This window comes from Larus michahellis, chromosome 8, assembly GCF_964199755.1.
Source record: "Larus michahellis chromosome 8, bLarMic1.1, whole genome shotgun sequence".
Lineage (NCBI taxonomy): Eukaryota > Metazoa > Chordata > Aves > Charadriiformes > Laridae > Larus > Larus michahellis.
Genome location: NC_133903.1, coordinates 38,493,762 through 38,518,800, shown reverse-complemented (window position 1 = coordinate 38,518,800; position 25,039 = coordinate 38,493,762). Strand labels below are relative to the sequence as shown.

General features: G+C 38.3%; 2 protein-coding genes across 5 annotated transcripts in view; one reads left to right on the top strand and one right to left on the bottom strand.

The window, feature by feature from the left end:
• Window positions 1–6,910: 6,910 nt before the first annotated feature.
• Window positions 6,911–15,905, bottom strand: TMED5 (transmembrane p24 trafficking protein 5). Its single transcript, XM_074597224.1, has 4 exons — window positions 15,675–15,905; window positions 13,331–13,428; window positions 12,493–12,676; window positions 6,911–10,039 (listed from the first exon to the last, which is right to left on the bottom strand). Exons 1-4 carry the CDS (start codon window positions 15,858–15,860, stop codon window positions 9,821–9,823), a joined length of 687 nt encoding a protein of 228 aa, XP_074453325.1. The 5' UTR covers window positions 15,861–15,905; the 3' UTR covers window positions 6,911–9,820.
• A 74-nt stretch (window positions 15,906–15,979) lies between these two features.
• The window catches only part of CCDC18 (coiled-coil domain containing 18), a 28,803-nt gene continuing 19,743 nt past the window's right edge, over window positions 15,980–25,039 (top strand). For 3 of the 4 annotated variants that reach the window (XR_012588642.1, XM_074597219.1, XM_074597218.1), the window contains exons 1-8: window positions 15,997–16,053; window positions 16,786–16,933; window positions 17,108–17,264; window positions 17,516–17,683; window positions 18,659–18,768; window positions 19,646–19,774; window positions 21,759–21,855; window positions 22,609–22,730. Coding sequence is in view for 3 of the 4 variants with exons in the window: in XM_074597219.1 (XP_074453320.1) it covers window positions 16,803–16,933; window positions 17,108–17,264; window positions 17,516–17,683; window positions 18,659–18,768; window positions 19,646–19,774; window positions 21,759–21,855; window positions 22,609–22,730 (914 nt within the window). In the remaining variant the exon portion in view is untranslated. Of the gene's footprint in view, window positions 16,054–16,785; window positions 16,934–17,107; window positions 17,265–17,515; window positions 17,684–18,658; window positions 18,769–19,645; window positions 19,775–21,758; window positions 21,856–22,608; window positions 22,731–25,039 lie in introns of all 4 variants that reach the window. The other variant, XM_074597220.1, reaches the window with a different exon arrangement.

Below are 25,039 nucleotides of genomic sequence, written 5' to 3'. Positions count from 1 at the left end.
AAGCTATTGTGGCACGCTGATTGTAAATTTTGTCCCAGTTACAAACTAAGTTGACAGGAGTCACTCACAAGATTCCTATATATCAGTAAAACCAGTCATATTTTGATAAATGTGTAGTATGAACAAAGTATATTATTGCACAGGGTCAACAAACAGTTTGTTGCCATTTGAAGTAACATTACTGATTTTTATTACAACATTACCTCTTTTGTTTCTATAAAATGTACCAAGATTTAAATTGATAAGTTTATTTTACTTCTTTTAAAAAAAAAAAAAAGTCAAAAAAGTCTCTTGCCAGTATTAGATGTTTTTTTTTCTTCGTCTGCTACTTTTGAGGGGGTTTTAGCCAAAGAGTAAACAGAAGAATATTTTTACTTTGGTGGATATTCACTGTATTGCATAACGTTAGTTTTCTTATGTGCTTACAGTTTACCACCAAAATAAAATTATGTAACATTTACAAATGACAGAGTGGTTTAAAGTGTACTGCCTGGGTTAGTACTTACTTATTCCATTACTTGATTATTTGACTTTTTCTGCTCATCTTGAACATCTTGAAAAGGTGACTTTTTTCTTTTTTTTTTTCTTTTTTTTCTTTTTTTCCCTGTCACCTTATAGCCAAAGGAAGCAGAGAAAGCTTTTTATCCTGTGCTTGCTTTATGGCTGGCTGGGCAATATTAGCTTTATTAAAAATGCTAATTAAAAACTGCCACTTCTGTTTACCTTCACTAAAATGTGTGGTTTTTTTCTCACACCCTCAGCTATTAATTTAATGTTGCCTTGCCTGTAGCTGCAATATTTTGATAACACAGCAACTTCATGTTAGTTTTTGAATGTTTATATCTTGGGATAATGCAAAATGTAAAGCCTTTGTAACCTTACTCACACCATCTGTATCTGTCTTTATTGTTTCACTTTATCCAAGTCCTTTAATTCTAACTGAACACCAGCAGTATTTTTCGTAAAGTTTCATTTAAAGATAAATATTGGAATGTACTTGGGGTTTTTAGGGGGTGGGGGGAGAAAATATTTGTCAAACTTAAGCTGTCCATAGACTTAACTATTGTGAATGTCATTGTTTCATTTTATTATGGTGGTTGACTTGACTCTGATGTTCAGTTTGTATTTTTGGAATTGCTTTTTTCTTAGAATTAAAAGACCAACATTAAATGTGTGTATTTTTTGAGAGAGAAGAATGAGTTTTGATTCTGTATTCTTGTGAAGTACATACCTGGTGGCATCCTCCCATCCTTTGTTTCTCTATCTTGAGCTCTCCTGTTCCTGTTGTGGAGACGCTTGCCCTGCACATAGGCACTAACTAATGTTCCAGCTATGCTTGAGGGATGCTTTGTTACAAGGTGTCATGTACTGGAAAATGCTGCAATAGTGCTGCTGAAGATACAGCTAGAGTAGTAATTAAAGCACACGTACAAATGCCTTTCCCTCATTTTATGTGAATTTCATTGTATGTAGTAATGGAGTGTCTAAAGGAAAAATACAAATGTTGCTGTATGTAACGATTTCATTTTGGTATGACTTGATCATTGTACGTATGCATGTGTGTAAATATATGTAATTCAACTTTGTTGTGGTCACTGATTTAGAAACATTTCTGTGTGTTATCAGATTTAATATTTTTTCCATTATATGTTATTTGCATTACAGTAGTAGTTAGGTAGGTAAAGGCTCTTGAGGCTGTTCTAAAAATGTGGGCATCACATGAAAAAGACAGCAAAGAAATGATGGCACGTTACTCGTCAGAACTGTAAAATAATCATCATAACAAACTACTTGTCACATCGTTGTTCTCAACAAAAACTTCAAGAGGAATTTTGAATAAAAATTATGCTTTTCTATGCATAACAGGTATTTTGAGTGAGATTACAAAGGAATTTTGAAACATCTCTGTGTGTTACGTGAAATGAAAGTCAATACTTTGATTTAACATGAAGACAGAAATAAAGCAAAAAAGGCCTTGAAGGTGAAGACAAGCAGTTTCTCTAGAGAGTGGGGGGTAAGATAAGTAGATAAACAGAAAAATGGTCATGTCTTTGGAACATCCTACTAAAGTGATCTTTAGTGTTATATTTTAAAAGGGAATCGGTGAATTGAGATGGAACATGACAAAGCTGGAGATGGAGCAAGAGTCTGAACACGGTGATAAGGATGAACTGGACAGGAGCATCAGTTCTGTGTGCAGAGGGAAGAGAATGAAGCTTGCAAATGCTATGCAGGTAACATTTTCAGGCTGTAAATTGTGTCATTTTTCTAGTTCCCACGCATGTGCTTCAATGAAAATTAACACTGCAGTTAAGGGTATGGTATTTTCTGGAAATGCAGAAAAAGGTTTTGCATGGTGAGTTGTGTTTGGTTGATGCTGAATTTAAGATCATGGCTAAACACCCAAATGGTGGTGTCAGATCTATCAGCATCCCTGGTTTGGTCAGAAAAATATAGTAACGTGTGAGGGAAAAAAATTGGAATTGTCAACCTAAAGTTTGTAGAAAAGTTGATTGCTTTTTTTGTACATTGGATCATCTTATAGGTGAGGTATAAAGAAGAGAAAGATGCGGGGAAAGAGACTCCTTGGAGTCCCCGAAGAAAGTTGAAAGGGCAATGACCATTTTTTCTAAAAGATAGTGCAGGACGATAGAAAGACAAGCAAAAGATGAGTATGAGTAGAAGCTGTGCACAGTCTGAGAATGAGCTTGGAATTTGATGCTTTTGCTAGTCTTTTACTCCTATTGTTCAGCAGCAATGAAACAGTAGATTTTTGTATTGTCATGATCTGTTTTGCATTTCTTAATCCGTTAATGTTCCTCCTCTCAGCTAGCTCATCTCTGCTATTCCTTTAATCAGATTTTTTCATATTCTACCATTGAGATCCATATACTGTAACATCAACAGTTCTGATTTTCATTGATGACAAAATGTTTTGCCTTGCAAATACTAGTTTTTCAAATAGAGGTGTAGCTTATACAGTTATCTTCATATCATCTTTCTCCTAATCTGTTTACTGATAATCTTTCACCAGTGTGTATTTCTTTTTTCACTTGTCCTGATTTGTTTCCAGCTCCTGAATTTGACAATATTCTGTTCTCTTCCCATTATTAGGTATTTTGTGTGTGGCATTAATTGACTTGCATGTGGCTTGGTGTCCTGGTCTTCTGTTTACTTCATGTCCAGTGTGGTAGCATTAACTTGCAATCTTGACGTCCGTGGTCTTACTCTAACAAGCTCATTTGCTGCAAAACCTTCTTTATAGCAAGAAGCTAATTAATAGTTCTATTTTGCTCTAAATAAAGTTTGTTCTTCTGTAAGCACTATTTCAAAGTACTCATTTGTGCTCTGCCATTCCCTCATGAATACTCACAAAACTGTTGCTGTTACTGCATTCACCCGTGATAGTTACTGATTCGCTGCGTGTCTCATTCATGAGCATTACTAAGGTTGCCTCTTTGGTGTTTTTTCACCTGCTTGCTCTAACTTATATTCATAACTTCACAAATTAGTTGTATGATGGCAGCGATTGCAAAGCAGGAAGAGAATAAAATTCTAGAGATTATCAACAATGGTTGGAAATTCAGGGAAAGGGAAATAATGAATGAACGACTTGAAAGGTTTTCAGGCTGTAGGATGTTAAAATATATTTGTCGTGGTAGCAAGAGGAAAAAGGTGAGACTGAAAAGGGGAAGAATATAAAGTAGAACTAAGAATTGATCAAGATAACAACGTGGAGTTCCTTGGTTAGGGAAAGTGATGCTTTTTGTACAAAACCCACTCTTGCCTTTTTCTCCTCCCATGCTTTTTCTTCTGTGCTTGTGGTAATGAGCCCAGGTATTGTAGGTGCTCGCCTGCCTCACAGTCATTCAGAGGTAAGTGCTGAAGCCTTAGAATGGGAACTCCTATTTGTTTGGCCACTGGGTGCCTGAGCCTGCTTCCTTCTTCCCAGTCTGGTGGTGTCATCTTGTGGAAAAGAAGTGACTAGGAAGAATGATTTCAGGAGAGGAGCATAAGTGAATAATGGCTGAAGTGTGTTCAGGGCTTTGGAGGGGATTTGGTTGTACCTGTTCCCTGTCCAGAGAATGTAATCAAGAGTCTTCTCATGAACTGTCAGAAGCTTTTTGTATGGACAGTCATGGGTATCTTCTGACTTTGATTTTTACCACTCCCTGAAATCTTCCAGCATAACAGAAAAATATCCTTAATTAAATGGTTAATGTCAGGTCCTTTAATGTAACATTGAAATAAAGATACAAACTATAGATACATGCTTTTAGAACTTTTCTCTTGGCAACTCTATGCCTTCCTTACACACCTGTATTCCAATTTGGCAGGTAGCTGATAGAAAGTGAAGAAGGATATCTTGTTTCCAGAAATTTTGTACACGCTAAGGTAAGAAAGGGACTTTTGAGCTCTGTGAGTTCCAAGTGTCATTAACTGCCCTCAACTATAGCAATTGATGGTATGAGAGAAGATGATGTAATTCAGGTGCTTCTGGTGAGACTTCAGCAGTGTAGGTATGCATACTATTAATTTTTTTATGATTTTTACTATTAATGTATTATTTTTATTATTTTCATACTATTTTATTATATTTACCTGTGATAAAAATCAACTGTTACCTTAAGTAAACTGTTAGTTTTGAAAACAAAACCATACAGTAAGGCATATTTTGATCTGCTCTGCAATAACTTACAAATATGGTGCTCACCTCTGCACTAAGCATTCCTCTTATATGAATAGTGAGTTTCTGTGAATGAGGTACTACCAGAGCAGGGGGAAAGCATGGAAAAGAAGGGCTTAACATAAGCCATTTCTCAGCAATAACTGAGTTGTATGTCTCCTGTCTACGCTAAAAGTTGCTAAGTTTTAAAATGAAACAGTCTCAAAGAGAATTGTTCTTTGAAACTAGGGAAGGCACAGGAACTGTTAAAGACATCAGATAGAGCTCAATCTACTTAGTTCCAGGCTGTCTTAACTGTTGGGGATAATGAGTCTTTAGGACAGATAGCTGTGTAAATACTTGTTTTGAAAATACTCAGGAAATTAAAAAAAAAAAAAAGTAATTGCGGTGGCTGGTTGAATCAAGTTTTTAACAAGGTAGTGTTAGCACTGTATCACATGGTCATGGACTCAGGGTAATGCTGCAACCTGACAGACGAGCGGAGCTGGAGGAGGTGCTGCACTCTGGAGTGCATGAGATGCAAAGGACTTGTGCCAGACTGAGGTACACAAGTGTTAGACGGTTAACGCCAGAGATCCTTTAACATAATAACATTGAAATAAAGATACACACTATAGATCTATGCTTTTAGGAAGAAATTTAGGCAAAAAGGTGTCATTTCTCCCAGTGTGCACTTTGAGAGACCAGTAAAGGGAACTGTTTTTGTCCAAAATGGCTTTTGATAGTTTTCACTGTGCATGTACCTTTTCAAGTCAAACCACTGTTCCTTCTACAATTAAATTGCCTAATCTCGTAACATAACATTGTACCTTAGTATTTTATGGTATCTGCCTCATCAACTCAAAACACAGCACAAAAAGGAAGTTCCTGTTTCATTATTTGAACAATGTGGTTAGCAGGCTTCCGGACAGGCCTGGGTTTCTCAGGAGTCTTATGAAATGGTAAACAAGCTCAGATTTGTCATCTGTATTGCTTGTTTAAGCTGGAAAAAAAAACCCTCCAAAATTTTGAGCTTTTAGTCTCAGGATCTTGTGTATTCTCTTATGAATAATGTGAAACTATTACATACTAATAACTAGTAGTAATTTATATTGCGGATTCCTTAATTGCTACAGTTCAGTATTCTGTGGTACTACTTCTCTGTTTTCCTTCTATTTTTTCCTAGGTGTTTATTTTTAATATGCTGACTACACCTAATCAGAAATTAAAATACTTATATTGTGAAATAAATTGTTTCTTTAGAGGAGGAAAATATATGAATTAATGGAAGCACTCTACAGGTCATCAGATGTTAGTTGATGTTTGCTGCTGAAAAATATACTTATTTTTTTAATTCTTTTCAGTTTCATGTGCCTCACCTACAGCTGTTAACTGGAAACACACAAACATGCACATGAGTTAAAACAATATATCAAGACAAAGTACCTCCTGTAAAATCCTTTGTAAAAGGGTTTGTGAGGACAAAGATCGCCATTGGGTTAGAGCAGTAGTGTTTCTTGAGTTCAAGCGTCAACTTGCTCCTGTCTTTCTGTGGTATTGCAAGCTTATGCATTCCCCTATCTGTTCCTTGGGATATTTTCTCTCACTTTTTTTTTTTTCAGGTGAGACACTTGGGGCTTGGTTTAGTTACTAACAAGTAATACTCAGCTAGACAAATAGTTTCCCACCTGGGCGCTGATTTAATACGAAGCTGTCTTGATTTAGGCTGGCTTGAGGGTCTTACTGTCTCTTGCTTTGAACACAGAACTTTACTAGTCTCAGTAGTATTACTGACCTCTACTGTAATTTTGCACAAGACAGTACCTGCTGTTCTTCCCAGGATTACTCCTAACTTTATTGCCTGCATAACTGAAGCTACGCCATTCTGTGTGTGTAATAAACTACAGGTGTTATATGGAATATAAAAATTAAGTTGCAAATGGGGGGGGCAGGGATTAAAGCTCATACCTCACATGCATCTGATAACTTCAAAACTAAATGTGTTTTGTTACAAAGATCAGAAGTTGGTGTCATTCAGATCTGACACCTGTGTAAATCTCAAGTTTTTTGCATTGATAAAGTTGATCTTGGGTTACAGTAAATAAGAACACAATCTGAACACTGCAGGAGGCAAAAATGAAAATGCTGCATTACTAAAGTTCTTGTTAGCTTAGCATCCTTGATTTCTTGCAGCATTAATAAGTAAAGCATTTTTCCTTCATTATGAAATGAGGAACACAAACGCAGGTTTAAACTTCATTTATTGAAAATCTCAGAATTTTGCATAATTTTATTCAACATCTGCAAGTCTTAAAACATTTTATTTCTGAATAAAAAGTCCATTAAGAAAAACATTTAGATTTGTATTCTCCTTTGTAAATTTTATACAGTCAAAAGCCATCTACTAAATTTTATGTAGCTGCATGTTTAAATATTGAATCCTTCACCTATGAGAAACATATTCCAGCTGCCAAAGTCAAAGCACAGTTACCTTTATAGTTATTCCCTGTTTTGTTTTTCTATAATGAACTTTGAATGGGGAGAAAACACAGTTGGAGCTCTTAGTTGCAAAACTCTGCTGACAATTGTTGTGTTATTTTCCTTTTGCCACAGACAGCTATTTGTAATCAGAGAAACTGCTGCAGTTCAGTCTTGTGTCTTTGATCAGAGAAGTCCGTGTTCATTAGCAGCTTATGCTAACACACCATAACTGTTTCGCCACTGGATGTATAACCACTGTCAGAGGGGCACAGCAGAGCAGCTGGTGAACCTAATCCCTTGAGGTGCCCTTGGAAAACTTGGCAGAGCTCATCTGTTGGAGGTCTAAGCTGAAATCTAGAATCTAGTAGCTTTGATATAAGAGGTAGGTGTCTTAGTCACAGCTTCATAGAGCTGGTTTGGCATTTTGCAGATGGTTTGTGGCTTCACAATCATGGTGATGCAAGTGAAGATACATCTTCTCTTCTAGCAAAAGAGGCAGAGCCCTAAGAATCTTATTTACCTGTCCTGAAGGGACCTGATCAAAACCTTGGAAGTTGACTTCAGTGAGCTTTGGCTTAAGCCCTGATGTACATATGTGGTATACTGGTATTGGGAGATGGCCAGGGAAATGTCAGAAAAATACTTGCTACTCCAGCAGAAAGAATTAATTTTTCCTAGACTTTGTCCTGATCACAGAAAAAAATCTTTGTAACTCCAGGCAGTTTAGAATAGAAAGCATCATGTAGAAAAAAGATATGCAGAACCCTAAAGGGAAACAGTCTTACTTTGGACACAGCTTTGCAAAAAGAAAAAGTAGCTCAACAGCTTTTGGAGCCCTCTTTAACAAGTTAACAAGTTATATTTTGTGACATAATACTTTTGCTTATAAAAACTATTGTTTGAAGTTGAAGCTGAAGTGCTGTTTCTATGTACTGTAGCCCTTGCTAGCATCTGCTTTCTTTGAACAAAGTGTTTCTTCATGCATCTATTGACCCTGATTTATCTCAATAAAATAATTCTTAGTCACAGAGTCTCAAAGTTGCAACTGTGCTGTTCATACCTACATGACCCAACAACAGGCACAACACTAATACATACGCTTTTAAAACACTTTTTTTCAAAAGTGGGTTTTTTTTAAGAAAGTGTTTTTTTAAAAACACTTTTGTGTGAAATGGAGTTTAACGCATTTATACACGAAACTTCAGTGACTTGGCACACTGTAAAAATTACAAACTTTGAACTATTAAAAAACATTAATTGTCATACACCAGGCATTTTGGCAAAAGTTCTCCACACCCTCACTACACTGTTAAATGCCACTTCATCCAGAAATTATAAATTACTGATTTGAGGATAGCTTTGCCTTAGTTAAGTGATATTACATCTTCAGTTAATCCTAAAATTTGAAGCCTGTACTTCCTGTTCAGGTAATTTATGCCTTACTCATATAAATAGCTAGATATAGAAACACTGCTCAGATGAACTAAGTGTACTTACACAGCTAAAAGACTTGTGAGGGTGAGCAAAAAGGGAAAGTTTAGGTGAACAGCTTTGGTTTTTCATGCCTGTGTAAGTTACCCTATTAACTGCTACATTAGCCATAGAGGTAATAGACAAAAACTAATAAAAAATAACTTGGCAAGTAAGAGGGATTTTGAGACTACAAAAATGAATGTTCAGGTAATATCACATACTGTGATACACTCTCTCCCCTCTTCCCCCCTTTTATTAAAGGGAAAGAATAATATGAGAAATGACTTCTTGAAAATTGCATAAGGTTACAGTAACTAAGAGTTCGCAAACCGTACTTCAAGGTGTGTGTGCATTTGTATACCATGTAGTCACTTGTCTCTTAAATCTCATGTAACAGCCAAAAAGGAGAATAGGGTTGTACAACTACAGGACAGAAAGATTTATGAATAGAAATCGTACCTATTTTCTCTAATTCTCTTCAACAATGACTCGATTTCACACTGATGGTGTTTTTTTTTTTTTTAAAGTGCTGATGTTAGTCATCTGCATATAAAAAGAGTTCTCATTTTGTTCTTGCAATATTAGCCCAGTGTTTCTCCATGATTCCATACAACAAAGGCTGAGGATTTTTAAAAGCATGTAACTTTGAAGATAAATGACAGTAACTATGGACTACCCCTGTAGGCCCCAATCCTGTAAACATGCTTAGGCACACATGTAAATTCACTCAATGTTTAACAGCACATAAGCCAATATCTAAGTTACCATTTAAAGTTTTATGTGAACATGAAAAAAAGATAGTATTAACACTTCTTTGCATATGCACCAAGCATCCTGTGTGCTGTGCATAAGTTAGTCGTTAACAACCATTAACAAATGCTACAAGTACAAAAAAATAGTTAGTAGTTCTTGCAAAAATGGAAGAGCTCAGGGCAAGGCATTCTGTCCATGTTTAAAAAAAACAAAAAAAACCAGAACAGAAACATAAAAACCAACAAAAAAACCCACCAAAACAAACAAGAACACCAGCAAAAAACAACCAAGAAGCCCAACATGAATCGAAAACCTGATGTCTACTGCCTGTTCAAAAGAATCTGAAAGGTCATAGTTTTATTTTTACTTTTTTCTCTCTTTACTGTAGTAGTTTATTGCTTCCCCTCTCCCCCCATACCTGTTATATTGTTATGATCACACTGGATATTAAGTTCTACTTTTCCTCTTATCTTCAAAGAGACTTTTCAACATGTAAACCTGAACAGCTGATACCACCACCATTACTCCCAAGTTGACCATGGACCAGAAATTCACTCTGTCAAAGTTGCTTTCTTGTATATTTCGGTCACGAGCCTCAAATGCTCTGAGCAGTGTCTGAATCTGGACGCTCTTGCTTAATCTGGCTTTGACACTGTTGATCGATTCCTGGTAAGTAACAAAAGAGTATTTTTAGGAGAGAAAAAAAAAGAACACCTGAATCAAATGTATAGCTTGCAACACATACAAAATATTAATATTGTGTTACCACCTGTAATTTAATTTCTTGCCAAGTAGTTAATTTCACTTTAAAATATATATCTCATCACAGTTTTCATTAATTTGTTTAGCCTGTTTATTTTACATCACCTAAAAAGGCTTAATTAACATAGCATTAAGGTTCTATAGTAATTTTTCCCTTTTACAGGCTAGGGAGGTGAGAGAGAAATCAAACCTGAAATTGTTTTTTTAATATTCTGTGTATCTTGGGGAACTGTGATTCCAGGTATTCAGACAAGTGAAAAGCAGTGATCTCTACAGAACTAGTCTCAAAACAAGTCATGTAGTAGTAGATAAATGTAGGGCCCTTTTTCTGCTGGATAATCAAATCAAGGCACTTTTTAATGCAAACTACACTTAGGACTATAGCTGTAGCAAAAGTAGTACAGTAATGTTGTATTCCCATATTCTTTTTATGCTTTCACTGTAGTGGCTATAAACTGCTGCTTCAGCTTTGATACTAAAGCAGAATTTTGACAATAAATTGTGAATAGGACAAGTGGAGGTCCTACAAAGCACACGCAGTGTGTCTCAGGGAATCAGAGGAAGTACAGGAATGCTCTGGCCATATCAACAGCAGCTCAAGACCTACTCCTTATTCTGCATTTACAAAGTCAACACCTGGTCCTCTAACATTTTCATCCACAACATAATAGATAGTCACAACCTAAAAGCTGATCTCATGAAGTGCTGATTTATCTTCTTGATATTATTATGGGACTCTGAAGTAACTTTAGTGAGAAGAGTAACGTGTGCAGTAACAGGAGGCTATAAATTAAAAAGCAAACAAACACCAAACAAACAAAATCCCAAAAAGGTGAAACTCAGCAGTAACATTTTCTCCATGGATGTTTTCTCTGTTGCATATTTAACAAATATTTCAAAAGAGTTATTTTGGAAGCCAAATAATTTTATGATTATACTAAAGTTCATATGTTACACAACAAGGAATATCAACACCGTAAAAGAGCTTTAAAAAATAAGACACAATTCCCCATTTTTCCCACCAAATATGTTGTTATCTTTAAGTTAAACTACTAAGTGTTTATGTAAGTCCTCACAGAACTTGCAAGTAAAGTAATAACTTAAGTACACAATGGCATCAAATACTAATGTTAACTTTACAAAAATTATCCACTTCATAAGATTTGCAAGGCTCTCAAATAAAGACAAGTTCTGCAGGTCTTTTTCTTTTGGAAGAGATAGCAGTATGTACACAAGTTGCTATAAAATCCATTCAAGTATTGCTTGTGACTAGTGAGAGGGATTTTCTTCAAAATTTCCTCTATAAACTTTGTTTTTTCTGATTTTCTTGATTGCCAATTTTAAAGAAGATCTGGCCAGCTTTTCAGATTCTGTATTTGGCTTTAACTATGTAAAAGTGTATTGTACACCTATAAAAGATCATACACATTAAGTTTGTTTTGTTTAAAAGTCTGCATTTTGATTATTGCAATAGATAGAATACAAACAATGTCATTCCTTACACCAGTGTATTCAGTAAGTGTGGGTGTTGGTTTGGCTTGGTTTTCTGGGGGGCGGTTGTGTGGTTGGTTGTTTTTTCTTTAAGATACCTGTTGTCTGTAACTACGAGCAAACAGACAGTGGCTTACTGCATCCTACCCAGCACTAAGAACAGTGGTACAGGAACACCAAATGATCCTCTACTTCTACAGTAATGTCAACATTTAATGATCATGAAAGGAAACAGAAGCTTTGACTCAGCAGTAGTCTTCATCCTCCATCAAATCAGGCCAGCATAAAGTTTAAGCAAACTTTACCATTCATAGAATGTCTGCAAAGGGGAACCTGCAGTGTAGTACAGATTAACTCCTGTCCTGTTTTTTTGGGGGGAAAAAACCTCATAAAGTAATATATAAATTATTGAAGATAGAAATACTAATCCATCCGCTGGTTGGAGAACTTGTGCAAAGATGGGAAGAGGCTAATGTGCTACTTTATTTTCAAACATTGATAAAAATCTATGCATTGGTTCCAACTACATCATTAGGATTAAGTGATACTTTAATACTATAAATATTCATTTCATTGCTGGTAGGGAGAAGTGTCCCATTTTAGCAGCAGGAAGGAAGGACGCTGAACTGGAAACAGTAAGGAAGCTAGGCAGTGTCTTCTTGCTGATTCAGAGTCTACTCTGGAAATATTCTCAAGTTTCTGTGTGGAAGCAAGAGAGCCATGACATTCATGCATCAGTAAAAGCAATCCATGGAACTGGAACAGTTTCCAGGATGATGCATCAGACCAAGGCAGAATGGCTGAATGACATTGAGTTTTTTTCTGTATGTTCTTATATTGAAGAGAATTAAAGATCAAATACTAACCAGAATGTCTTCCAATTTCATATCTAGGAGATCTGTGCCTGTAACATACTTCTTCCAGTCTTCCTGATCTTGTCCGTCATCTCCCATATTGTCCAAGATCAGTTCAAAGAAAATCACCTTTTCAGAAATGGTACTGAATGTGTTGTCAAAGCAGAACATGTAATCTCCATCTTCTGTTTCTACCCTGTGTATATGAGCAAAATGTCATTAAATTAACTACACTTTTTGTGCTAGTTCTCAAAAAGTAAGTTTTTGTAAGCAAACTTTCCTCTTTCAGACTGACAATCATGCACTTAAGATAACTGGATATGCTTTTTATATAAAAACAAGCACTCTAAAGCACATTACAGATTGCACAGTCACAGCTAAACAATCCCACGGACCCTAAAGGCTTAAAATAATGAAGACAGTGGCTTGCTTTGATTTTCCTTTATGGGGATTTTGAATCAATATTAATCATTACAAAAAAGCTATCATATGAGTGGAATTCTTATACTCTACAGCAAAATTAGAATAATTACTAGATATTTTGATAAAAGGATTGGAAAAATAGGGGACTTTTCAGTTTATTATTTATATGACTGACAAAATCTTTTTGTTCACTGACCATTAACAGCTATCATGAAAACAAAAATATCCTTCACTTCACGGTAAGATCCATGTAAAAAGCATTCCGTGCTTAGTATTTAGTAATTGGTATTCTCAAACTGTCCTCTTAGAAAATCTTCTGTAATTCCAAGGAATAATAAGTACTCAACCTTTATTTTAGTTATATTTGTTAAAGAAACCAGAAAAGTATTTTATGTAACACTTGTAAGTTTGAAGATTTTAAACTTACGTATGAACTCCATCTGATTTTCTTTCATCAAAAACGAGAGTTTCACCTTTTGGAGATAGTAGATGAAAATCAACATCTAATCCTGCTCCATCTAGAACCTGTGAAACAAAGAAAAAAACACCTCCAACCAGTGGAATTCCTGTTTGCATTGCTGATGGCAACATTTTTAGGGAGGCAAACACAAGGGAACTGATACAGAAAGAATCTGAAAGCTGAATCTGCCTGCAGGAGTTCACACCAAATTAATCGGAAACAGATTAAAAATGGGTTCAACCCAAAAGTATTTTAGCCATTTCAAATCTTAAACTACATAGGACCTAATCATTCTAGGCTAGGTTTATATCGAACCCTTCCCTAATTGTTTTTAAGAACGCATAAAATTTTATTGATGGGTGGGTTAGACAACCTGTAAGACTACCAACAGATGTCTAAATCTAGCATTTCTATGGCAGACATCATTGATGGGTAAGTACCAGCGCTGGTTTGTGGTAGAAATTTTTGTAACAAAGATCTGTCACTTTTATGTATATCCGCATATATATAATTGTATAAGAACACAATCTATGCAGTGTCATCCCTTAAGATCTTTTTATTGGGTGAATTAACAGTGTAGAAGACAGGATTTGACGTTTTATGCCAATCAAAGCTGTACTACAGACCTTCTCACCTTTCAACGCAGACTTAAGGTCTGAATTCTCACAGTGCATTCTCATTTCCCAAAAGTAGAGGGAATTGAAGGCATTTAGCTTCCCAAGCTCCTAAGTGTGTAAGGTATTACAAAGCTGTGCTGCTTTAACTGTATAATGTGGCTACAGTTGTATCACCACATAGAATCATAGAATGGTTCGGGTTGGCAGGGACCTTAAATATCATCTAGCTCCCACCCCCCTGCCCTGGGCAGGGACACCTCCCAGTAGACCAGGTTGCTCAAAGCCCCATCCAGCCTGGCCTTGAACACTCCCAGGGATGGGGCATCCACAGCTTCTCTGGGCAACCTGTTGCAGTGTCTCACCACCCTCACAGTAAAGAATTTCTTCCTAATATCTGATGTAAATCTCCCCTCTTTCAGTTTAAAACCATTACCCCTTGTCCTATCATTATCCCTGATAAAGAGTCCCTCCCCATCTTTCCTGCAGGCCCCCTTTAGGGACTGGATCTGTAGAAATTCTCTATGGGGAAGGTGGTAACTGCATAAGGGGGCAGAGGGAGATAATTTTTAGGATGTTACTTAGGTCCATGCTAGGAGATTTTTTTTGTTTGCTTGTTTTCCAGTGAGCTATTTGCATATAGCAGTCTGCTCCTGCTGAAATTGAGGGCAAAGTTTACACTGACTTAAAGTGACACTGAAGATTTACCAAAAAAAGAGAAAGGACAAGGAAAATAAGTAGCTAACAGCTGATCAAATTGAAAACCACACATAGTGATATACCTTTAGGGCTATGACACTATGTAAGCACCCGGAACAAAACTTTGTATCAGCACAGTGTTTAATGCATGATGTCTTTGGAGAATGACCTGCATCTCTACGTTAAATATTCCTACGCTTTAGCCACTAACAATCCAGGATCATTAAGTACGAAATAAATCTATTTCCAATAACATACAGAGCTCCTTTTCAACACATTCAAATAGAAAGATGATTCGTTGCTGTTAGCAATAGTGCTAAGAAATTTTGCCTGCGTAGAAATAAATTCACTGTTTACATGTTTGTTCTCTCTAAAATAAATATTTTGATTATGATTAAAATAAAATCCTACATGGTTAGTGCAAAATAAACTCCTGCTTTGCTTATAGAGAGCTCTGAACAAAGCCTGAACACGTCAACCTTTCCTGTTCAGTTCTGTATGTAATAATGATTAGAAAATAATCAGGATTTTTAGTTGGGAAACAGAGGTGGGGGGAAAAGGGGTGGGGGGTGGAGAGAGACAGTTCCCAGCCAATTCTGAGGCACAGCGGCAGGGTGGGAAAATACTGTGGCTGTTCTGGTGAAAAAAAGTCTTTATTTTAAGGAAAGAAAGAAAAAAAGGCTGAGATCTTTCCCAGAGATACCTGGGGAACTCGAGTCTTCCCAAAAAGGGCATCACGACCTTAATGTCAGTCCAGAGAAATAAGGCTGCTTTTGCAAAACTTTCACCGCGGAGGTAAAAAGGCGTTCTTCCGCAGGACGTGGGGGCAGCGGGGCGGCCTCCCGCAGCCGCCGCCGCCGCTCGCCGGGGCCATGCCGGCGGGGCCACCGGGGCTGCCTCCCGGGCAAGGGCAACCCGGGATGCCGCTACCTGCCCGAGCCCTGCTCGCTAGCCGGGCCTCGGAGCCTCCGTTAAGGGGAACCGTCGGCCGAACCCACCTGGTACTCCAGCTCCAGCGAGGCCTCCTTGCGCATGGGCTGGTAGAAGCACTCCCTGCGACCGGCGGGAAGTGTGAAGGTGAAGTCGCTGTCTAGGGAAGGGCTGAACTCGGCGGCGGCGGCTTGCGGCGACAGGAACAGCCCCAAACACCCGAGAAGCAACCCGGGCCACGGTACCGGCACCATCGCGGCGGCGCGGAGAGAGCGGCAGGCGGGGCCGGTCCCGCCCACGCCCCCGGGGGCCGGTCCCGGCCCCCGGGGGCGTGGGCGGGACCGGCCCTGCCGCACGAAGGGAAGTGGGGGGAGCTGCGCATGCGCGTTGAGGGGCTGGCGGAGAAGGCGGGTCTGGTCTCTCAGGGCCCGCGGTGTTTGAAGTGGGGTAAGGAGGGGGTTCTCTGGATTCCTATGGGTTCCTGTGGAGAGGGACGCGGGGTGCTGGGAGGGAGGAGGGCTGCGAGGCGCCGCCGCCGTTGCCGATGCGAATCCCCTCAGGGCCCCTCTCTCCCTTCCCCTCAGGGCGGCAGCGTTGGTTTCTCTGACCGTTTCCCATCAAAGTACCTCAGGCCTCATTTGCAAAGTGTTACTTGCTGCTGTGAAGGCCTCCCCCCCTCACCCCCCAGCTTAGTCGCTCTCCTCTGTGCTGTCAAGGACTCACTGCTTCGATTTTTTTAATTATTTTTTTTAAACTTTGCTGGTCAGCGAGGCACGTTTTGAGTATTGGTTGTGTACGTGCTGTTACCTCTCTAGGCACCCTGCCAGCTTCAGGGGACTTCTGTAGTAACTGAGGTGCGTTGTGCAAGAGGCTTTTGGCGACCGATGTGCAGCAGGTTTTTCCAGTTTAAGTGTTGATTCACACAGCTCCTCGTACTTTGTGAATGCGTACAGAACTCTTTTTCCCAAAAAAAGACAACTTGTAATTTTTATCGAGTGAATGTGGGAGGAGGTAGTGTGCAAAATGTATGTTTACATTGGGAAATTCAGTATTTCCTTTTTAGTATTTTTCTCTTTTTTTCTCCTTTCCTTTTCAATTTGCCTTATTTCAGTGTCTTTAAAAGTATCTTTGCAAGTAGTATTCACTTTAACAATGTTTTATTATTAAATATTATTTTAGTGGTGTGTGTGATACCAATGGAATATAGTATGTGGACTTGCACTAATAGTGCTGCTGATGAAGGCCTGCTTGTAAACTTACAGTCATTGCGGAATCAGCTGAGGAAAACTGAAAAAAATCTACAAACTGTAGAGGAAGAGCTTTCTAGGTATGAGTGTGTTTGGGAATGAGAACGGCCACTGTCTTGTAGTGTAAATCTTACGTAGTGTAATGGCTTATTGCAAGTAGCTCCTTTTGCGCTTTTCTTTTGAATACTGTCTGTGAGCAATTAAAAAAATAATAAAGAAAATGTGGTGTAGCAACTTTTTATTCTCCCTTGTAGCACTAGTAAAAGTGAATGTTATGGCCGCTGCTTTGATGAAGTGGTAGATTTCACTCTGGAGGACCTTGTACAACCTAATTGCAACCATCGAGGCCTTTCCAACCGTAAGAAGAATGCTGGTAACGCATCTTGCCAGGATTTTCAAAGAAAATCTGAAGTAAATATTGTACTTCATTACTTATTTTTATTACTTTGGTTTTCTATTCTTTGCTATGTTTATGAATATTTCTTCGCTTTTAGGGCTAGGAGTTGATACTCTCTAGCATTGGGCAATTATATCAGCGGAGCTCTTATAGTATGATTTGAATACATTTGTTTTGCAGTTTTCATTGATGTATATATTGCTTACGTATGCACATATATAAGTGTGTGTGTATATATATGTAAAAAACTTTTTTTCATGTCTAGGCTTACTCAGTATCTACGACTTCTGATAAAACTGTGGAAGAAAATGAACATCTTAGGGAGAAGCTGGATGCCCTTCATGAGCAAAATTCATCTTTGGTTTCTCAGAACCAATACCTAAAGAACAGAGTGGAAACAATGAACTTTGAATTGATGCAGTTAAAAACAAGAGTATGTATCTTTAGTGTATTCATCAAAAAGAAAAACAAACTGTGAACCCAAAAAGCCACTCCAGTGACCGTGACTTTTGAGTCTGTAATTCCAAGCAGAACATATTATTTTTTTGTCTTAACTTTATCTAAATTTAGTATTTAAATTTTAAAGTTTAATATTTTATTTTTTTCATAATATTCAGCATTAATCTTGCAACAGAATAGTTTGGAGTCTATGTCTCAATGAGCAAAACAACTATATTAAGTATGAATTCTATCTGTTCATGTTCCAAAGTTTAATCTAAAGCCAGTAAGTCACAGAATGAAGAATACATTATGTAAGAAAATAGTTCAAGAACGTATTTTGTACTTTTCACATGTCTGAGCTATATTAAGATTAATGTGAGTAATAATAGCACAGGAGTCATTTGTCTAGGAAATGAAAAATGTTGTTCTTTCAGGTTGAATTAATATTGCTATTTTGAAAAAGTGAAGGTGAGTTCAAAGGAAATATTGTATCTAATAAATCATTACTGATTTAGTATATATTTGTATGTACAGTTTGTTTCAGGACAACTATATTCTGGTATTTGGTTTATACGTAACATTAGTAAAACATAGCTATGCTTAATGTTTTTCATTTAAGAAATGTTATTTCCAAGACAGTACAAATAAGTAGATAAACAAAATGTTTGACTGTCTGGCATGGAAAGAACAAATAGTGGAATTTAAACTTTTGAGGAAGAGCAAGAGACAAGATCAACATGTAAAGAAATCACTCTGCTAGACAGCATATCGCACTGGAGTGGTGCTAAGGAACAGGAAGGATGTTAAATGAGCATAAAATTGGGGGTCAGTTTGTGTAGATGAACAAGCATCTTCTACAGTGAGGTTGAGAGCACTGTGTCATTCAGTAAGCAGATTGTTCTTGCGCATCTCACCTGAAGGTATATATACAAGTGTTAATGAACCCCCAAATATGTTTGTATTTCAGATTTCTTATCTTGAATCGACTTTAGGTACACATTTAGTCAGCATTCCAAAGTTGAAAGAACAGATTGTAAACTTGGAAGCAGAAGTTTCAGCTCAAGATAAAATTCTGAGGTAATAAATGTACTTTTAAATCAACACTTTATTGTGGTCTGCTTGCTAGTCCAATCTCTTTTTTCGGAATGATGTAATTACTGGCAGGTACTATGTGGGTCATGTAATCTGAGGCTTGAAACTTTCATTTCAGAACCATCTATAGAAGGAGGAAGGTGTTTTATTTTGTACTGAATGTACGTCAAGAAAAGGAGAAAAAATAAAGGCTGGTAAAGGAAACCAGTTTATGATGTAGGCTAAAGATGAATGTGTCCTTATAACTGACTAGAGTGATTGTATGCTACATGACTGCATATCTTCTGTAGTAAATAAGCACATGTATTTTCAAACGTGACTGTGCAGCATGTAGCATAAAGGATTCTTTCTTCATGAATATATTCATGAAGGCAAACGGTCAAATAAAGCTAACGTATACGGTGTCCAGAGGCTGCCAAGGAAGATGTACCCGGCTGTCAGTTTATCTTACAGCCTCGTGCTATGTAGTATTCAAGTAATATCTTAATAGTCTGTCTTCACAAAAGAGGTAAAAATACCTATATTTAGCGTATATTTTAGTGTTGTTTCCCACATGTTATCCAGACCAGTCATACCTATTGCCAGAAAAATGGTGATTTCTATATTCAGATCTCGTGATGCAAAGTCAGCCATCTGTGTCCTTGGCAATCATGACACCTGATGCCTATCGATGAGGCTTGAACACCATTCCAGGCTGCAGACATACTCCTGGGGAGTTTGGAGACTATGGGTGTTCCAAACCTAGTTTTGAGAGTTGCAGTGTGTTTAACTAGCTCTTCTCAAACATTGTGTGCAGAAAAGAACAGTAGAAACCTAGTTTCTTTACAAAACAGTTCCCATTTTTTAATTATGCTTTGTTTAGAGATGCGGAAGATGAACTGGATCAAAGACGGAAAACAGGAATGGAAAGAGAAAACACGTTGCAAAGATATAAAAAAGGCTATAAAAATCTGAAGATGGAGTTAATTGAACGAAGCAAGCAAGGAAAGAGGTAGCGAAGTAATTTTTATGAACTGAATACAGAATAATAGTGCATAAGTGTTTATTTCCATTGGCAGATGTTTACTTTCTGGAATCAAATTATTTCTCTGCTTTAAGGATGTTATTTTTTAAAAAAAATGGGGAAATTCAGTGTGAAAATACTTATTATTTAAATAGGCACTTTTTAAATCTTGAAATTTGCTGGTAGTTGCAGGCTGATATCGTACACTAGTAACCAGTTTATCACCTGGTTTTTTTCCCTTCAGAATAACTGTATACTGTAATGGAGAGCTGAAATGTGTCCAGAACATGTTTTTCCTGAATTATTTTTGACTTTGTCTCGCAAGAACCTACAGCGTATGCTCAGTACTCGGTATTCAACAGTACTGAGTGCTGTATTTTTGTGTTTGGTGTGAGGAAAGTGATAGAAGCACAACTTAACTGAGAGAACATTCTTATGTTACCCTTAATCTTATCTGTCTATATGGTACTGTTGAAAAGGGTGCTGTAATTCCATTCCAATCCCTGTTTCCCTGTCCTATTGCCTCCTTTAGCCTAGTGGTTGTGTGGCTACTGGGAGGGTTAGGTAATTTCTTTCAACTGCTGGAAGTTACCATATACAATCCTATTATCTCCAAAATGTAATTTTAAAGAAATGAGAAGAATAAATAAAATTATTACTACCTGCCCAATTCATTTACCTGCATTACCTGGGGCAAAAATTAACTGAATTAATGACTTGGGACAGCATTTCTTGAGCCTTTTAAATGCAAACCCCTTGTTTGGCTTGCGTGTCTACCCATGAAATTACCTCTAACCTTCCTATAGCTAGACAAACGGAAATACTGTGGCACTTGCACTACTGGTGAAGAAATGTATTGATTTATGTTCAGTGTTCATTCAGAGCATGTGGGGCTGGAACTAGCTGTACTTAGTTACTAGTTACAAATGTAAATGTTTTTGTACTTTACTAACAGGTGTTAAAGGCAACATAAGAAGTTACGGTTACTATTAACAATTATTACAGTTTGCTTTTAGTCAGTAATTACAACCACTTACTATCCTTTAGCCAAGCAAACTGAAGTGCTTTAGACTAACACTATTTTGTTTGTTATTCTGAAATCCCTTTATCCCATTCTCTGAATACTTTTGCCATCTCCAAACGGGCAGCAGTCCTCAAACTAAGAAACACCTGTCTGAGGGGAGGGTGTACTTAGATGAGGTACTCGCCTCATCCCTGCAGTTCCCTTAGTCAAAGAGAAACAAATGTTATTGAACAGCAGTAATTATTGTGAGCCTGTGGTGGGTGTCCTGAACAGACTGCATACCTGTGCTGTCCCATGGTTACCGTTCCAGCTTCTTCCCTAGTGAGTAATGACAGGGGAAAGTAAAAAAGGGACAGAGGCACAGAGTAATAAAGTGAAATAGTAGGCAGTCTGGGTTGCTGCTTTGAACAGTTGCTCACTTGATATCATCCCAGTCTCATCTTCCTTTACAATTCTTGATGCCCCGTCTCCAGTATCCTCCAAATAATTTATCTTTTGATTAGTTCCTGTCAGTCTCACCATAATTCCATCACGAGAGCTCCTTCAGTATCAAAATCTCTTCTAGTTCCCCTTAAGCAGTTTGGATTTTAAGGAGCACTGCAATCTTCTGCTTCCTTATCATGCACGCTATCCCAGTCCCTAAAATGGGCTTTTACTGGTAGGGACAGGAAGATGATTTGAATCAAAGTGTTCTTGAAGGGGAATCAAAAGTGTTTATTTTTACATTCTTAGTCTTACTGGAATTTTGTTTATGTTAATATGCAAAAATGACATTTAAGATTAACTTATGCCTCATGTGAAACTTTTTTTATTTAGGCCTTGGAAAGTTGGAAGAGGAAAAGAAGTTAACTGGAGCAATTAATTTAGTAGTTGTTTTTAGTAACTGGAGGACATAGTTACATAATGACTGAAATTTGTGATTTTTAAAATTGGTATGCTTCTTTGCAGAGCAGAACAGCAAAGAAATGAAGCTTTGTTGAACACAGAGGAACTGACAAGAGCTTTCAAAAAGTACAAAGAGAAAATGACTGAAAAATTAGAAAAGGTAAGAGTTTTTTCTTCACTTGTTTTTGTCATGCTATTAGGATTTTGCTTCTTTCAGTAAGCTGGGCAGCAAACAGCAGCGGGTTCACCAGTGGGTCAGTTTTTTTTCTGCTTGTTGGTGGCAACGTCCTAAGAGAGGTGGGACAGGGTACGCAACTGTTTATGGTGATAACTTCAGTTATCCGGTTTTAAACTGTCTTTACACAACCTGGACAGCCTGCATCTTTGAGGTATCCTAATACTGCTGCTGTTTCTTCTGTCTTTTGCTTGCCAGCTGGGAATTTTACATTTTAAGAGTATATATGATCCCTTTTAAAGAACTCTTTTGACTCGATCTGTGTAACCTGTTAAATGAAACATGAGCTAGAGAAGAGCTAAGATGAAAATGAAGTCATCTCTCAAAGTTCCAGTGGTCAGAATTGTTAATGCTTCCTGCCTTGTGGGAGGAGAAAATACATGCCTGAGACACTTAGATCTTACAGAGAATATTTATTTGATTAGACTTCTTTCCTTCTTTCCAACCACAAATATGCCCTAAAATATTAAACCAAAATATTACTTTTTTTCCCCAAATGGCAGATTAAAAAAGAAAACTTTGCCCCTCTCCTTTTCACAACAGTGAGCAGTGACCTACAGGCTTATCAGAACGAAAAAAAGAAACAGCATAGTGTTTATAGTATTCTTTTAAAAAAGCCTGTTGGCCATGGAAGCTTAGATTATTGTTGTACAGTAATGAAAAAAATTGCTTTTTAAGGTTAAAGCTGAAGAAATAGTCTTGGGAAAACGTTTAATTAATTGTGAAAAAGAAAACGAGAAGTTGAATGAAAAGTGTGTCAGCTACAGAAAGGATCTAGACATCCTAGAAGAGCAATTAAGGTAACGCAAAGGCTTTTAAAAATCTCTGTACACTTATTTGAGAATAAATTGCATGTTACAACTGTCACTGTGAACATGCTGCTCAATTCATGTAGTTCAAACCAAATCAGGACCAGCATCAATGAACACTTAAGATCAGTATCAGCAATACAACAGACAAACCGTAATACTAAACAGGTAAAAAATATTAGCATACACTTACAAATTTCTAGATTCTGTTCTGTAACTAATCCTTAAAAGTTCTAATCCTGCATGCTGCCACATACTCACGGTAACAAGCAATACCCCACCAAGCCTTCTGGGAGCATAAGTTCCCTTGCTCGCACGCTGCTTCTGCGGGAGATGTGGGAACTGTGACTTTACGTATAGCTGTTCTGCTGCCTGCAGCCTGCCGATATACCTGCCAGTGAGAAAGCACCCTGTGAGTTCATTTACACCACTAGGTATGAGTCCCTATTTGTTGCACACCATATTGTCAGTCCCTAGCTAGAATGAAGGATTCACTTGGCATCCAATGGGGAGGCTGCACTCAGGCCTGAACAGAGGTTGTGACACTGTCTGGAACTTCTGGCAGTGTCAAACCGGGTTTTGACTGCTACTCAGTTTCAACTCCACGGTCCTTTCCCACTGTTAAAAAATTTCTGTGCTGCTTGTACGTGTCTTTTTCAAGCTGAACCTCACTTTGTTTCAGAAGTCTTTTAGTAATTCCCTCATTAATGAGGGAAGACAACTATCAGCTGGTTGTCTTTAGCATTATTAGGTTTGGATGAACATCTTCTCGGACAGTTTTGGGTATCCCGTTCACACGCGTTTTGGGTATCCCATCCTCACCCACGTTCCTGTATTAACAATTGTTCTTTAGGCCATTTTGGCAAGGGTGGGCAGCGTGTGAGTGCCCTTACCCTAGCTTGAGTCTGTTTAACGGCTCCCTCCTGCTGATGGGGGTCTTGACCCTAGTCTGCCCTCTTTTCTCTGCTAACTTCCATTGCGTTTGGCACTCATCCAGGACCTTTGCCAAGCTAATTCAGTTTGCTAAATCAGCATGTACTTTAAAGAGTGAATAACTTGTCATGGCCTAAAAATGTAATTGTCTCACTGTACAGTCAGATATGAGGGGAGAGAAGAAACAGGACCCCTCTCTCTCTTGTTAGTAGCAGAACATTTGACTAGCTCAGTACTTAGCTTCCTCCATTGTCAATTTAGATATAGTTACGTAGTTATTTCCTTCTGTTCTTAAATTATCTTAGCTTCAGCAAGCCACCTTGATCTCTTTCCTACCAGTGACTCTGCTGGTAGTGCTTAAAACTTTATTAGAATCATAGAATCTTCATGGTTGGAAAGGACCTTTGAGATCATCGAGTCCAACCAAACAACTTACAATCTCTGCCACTAGAGCATGCCCTGAAGTGCCACATCTAGATGTTTCTTAAACACCTCTAGGGATGGTGACTCAACCACCTCCCTGGGCAGGCTGTTCCAGTGCCTGACCACTCTTTCAGTAAAGTAATTCTTCCTAATATCTAATCTAAACCTCCCCTGCTGCAACGTCAGACCATTTCCTCTGGTCCTGTCATTATTTACTTGGGAGAAGAGGCCAACACCCACCTCTCTACAGCCTCCTTTCAGGTAGTTGTAGAGGGCAATGAGGTCTCCCCTCAGCCTTCTCTTCTCCAAGCTAAACGTGCCCAGCTCCCTCAGCCTCTCCTCATATGACTTGGTCTCCAGACCCCTCACCAGCCTGGTAGCTCTCCTCTGGACACCCTCCAGCACTTCTATGTCCCTCTTGTACAGAGGGGCCCAGAACTGAACACAGTACTCGAGGTGAGGCCTCACCAGCGCCGAGTACAGAGGCACGATTGCTTCCCTGGCCTGGCCTTCTCCTGCTGGCCGTGCTATTCCTGATACAAGCCAGAAGGCTGTTGGCCTTCTTGGCCACCTGGGCACACTGATGGCTCATGTTAAGCTGGCCGTCCACCAGCACCCCAGGTCCTTTTCTGCTGGGCAGCTTTCCAGCCGCTCTTCCCCAAGCCTGTAGCGTTGCTTGGGGTTGTTGTGACCGAAATGCAGGACCCGGCACTTGGCCTTATTAAACCTCATACAGGTGGCCTTGGTCCATAGATCCAGCCTGTCCAGGTCCCTCTGTAGAGCCTTCCTACCCTCAAGCAGATCAACACTCCCACCTAGTTTGGTGACATCTGCAAATTTACTGAGGGTGCACTCAATCCCCTCATCCAGATCATTGATAAAGATATTAAACAAAACCAGCCCCAAAACTGAGCCCTGAGGGACACCACTGGGATTGGCCGGCA

Excerpts from the sequence above, each read along its gene's own strand:
- TMED5 (XM_074597224.1), bottom strand. The coding sequence starts at position 15,860 with ATGGTGCCGGTACCGTGGCCCGGGTTGCTTCTCGGGTGTTTGGGGCTG. Across the intron at positions 13,429-15,674 it reads CGCTGGAGCTGGAGTACCAG|GTTCTAGATGGAGCAGGATT; the intron begins GTGGGTTCGGCC and ends TTTGTTTCACAG. Across the intron at positions 12,677-13,330 it reads AAATCAGATGGAGTTCATAC|GGTAGAAACAGAAGATGGAG; the intron begins GTAAGTTTAAAA and ends TCATATACACAG.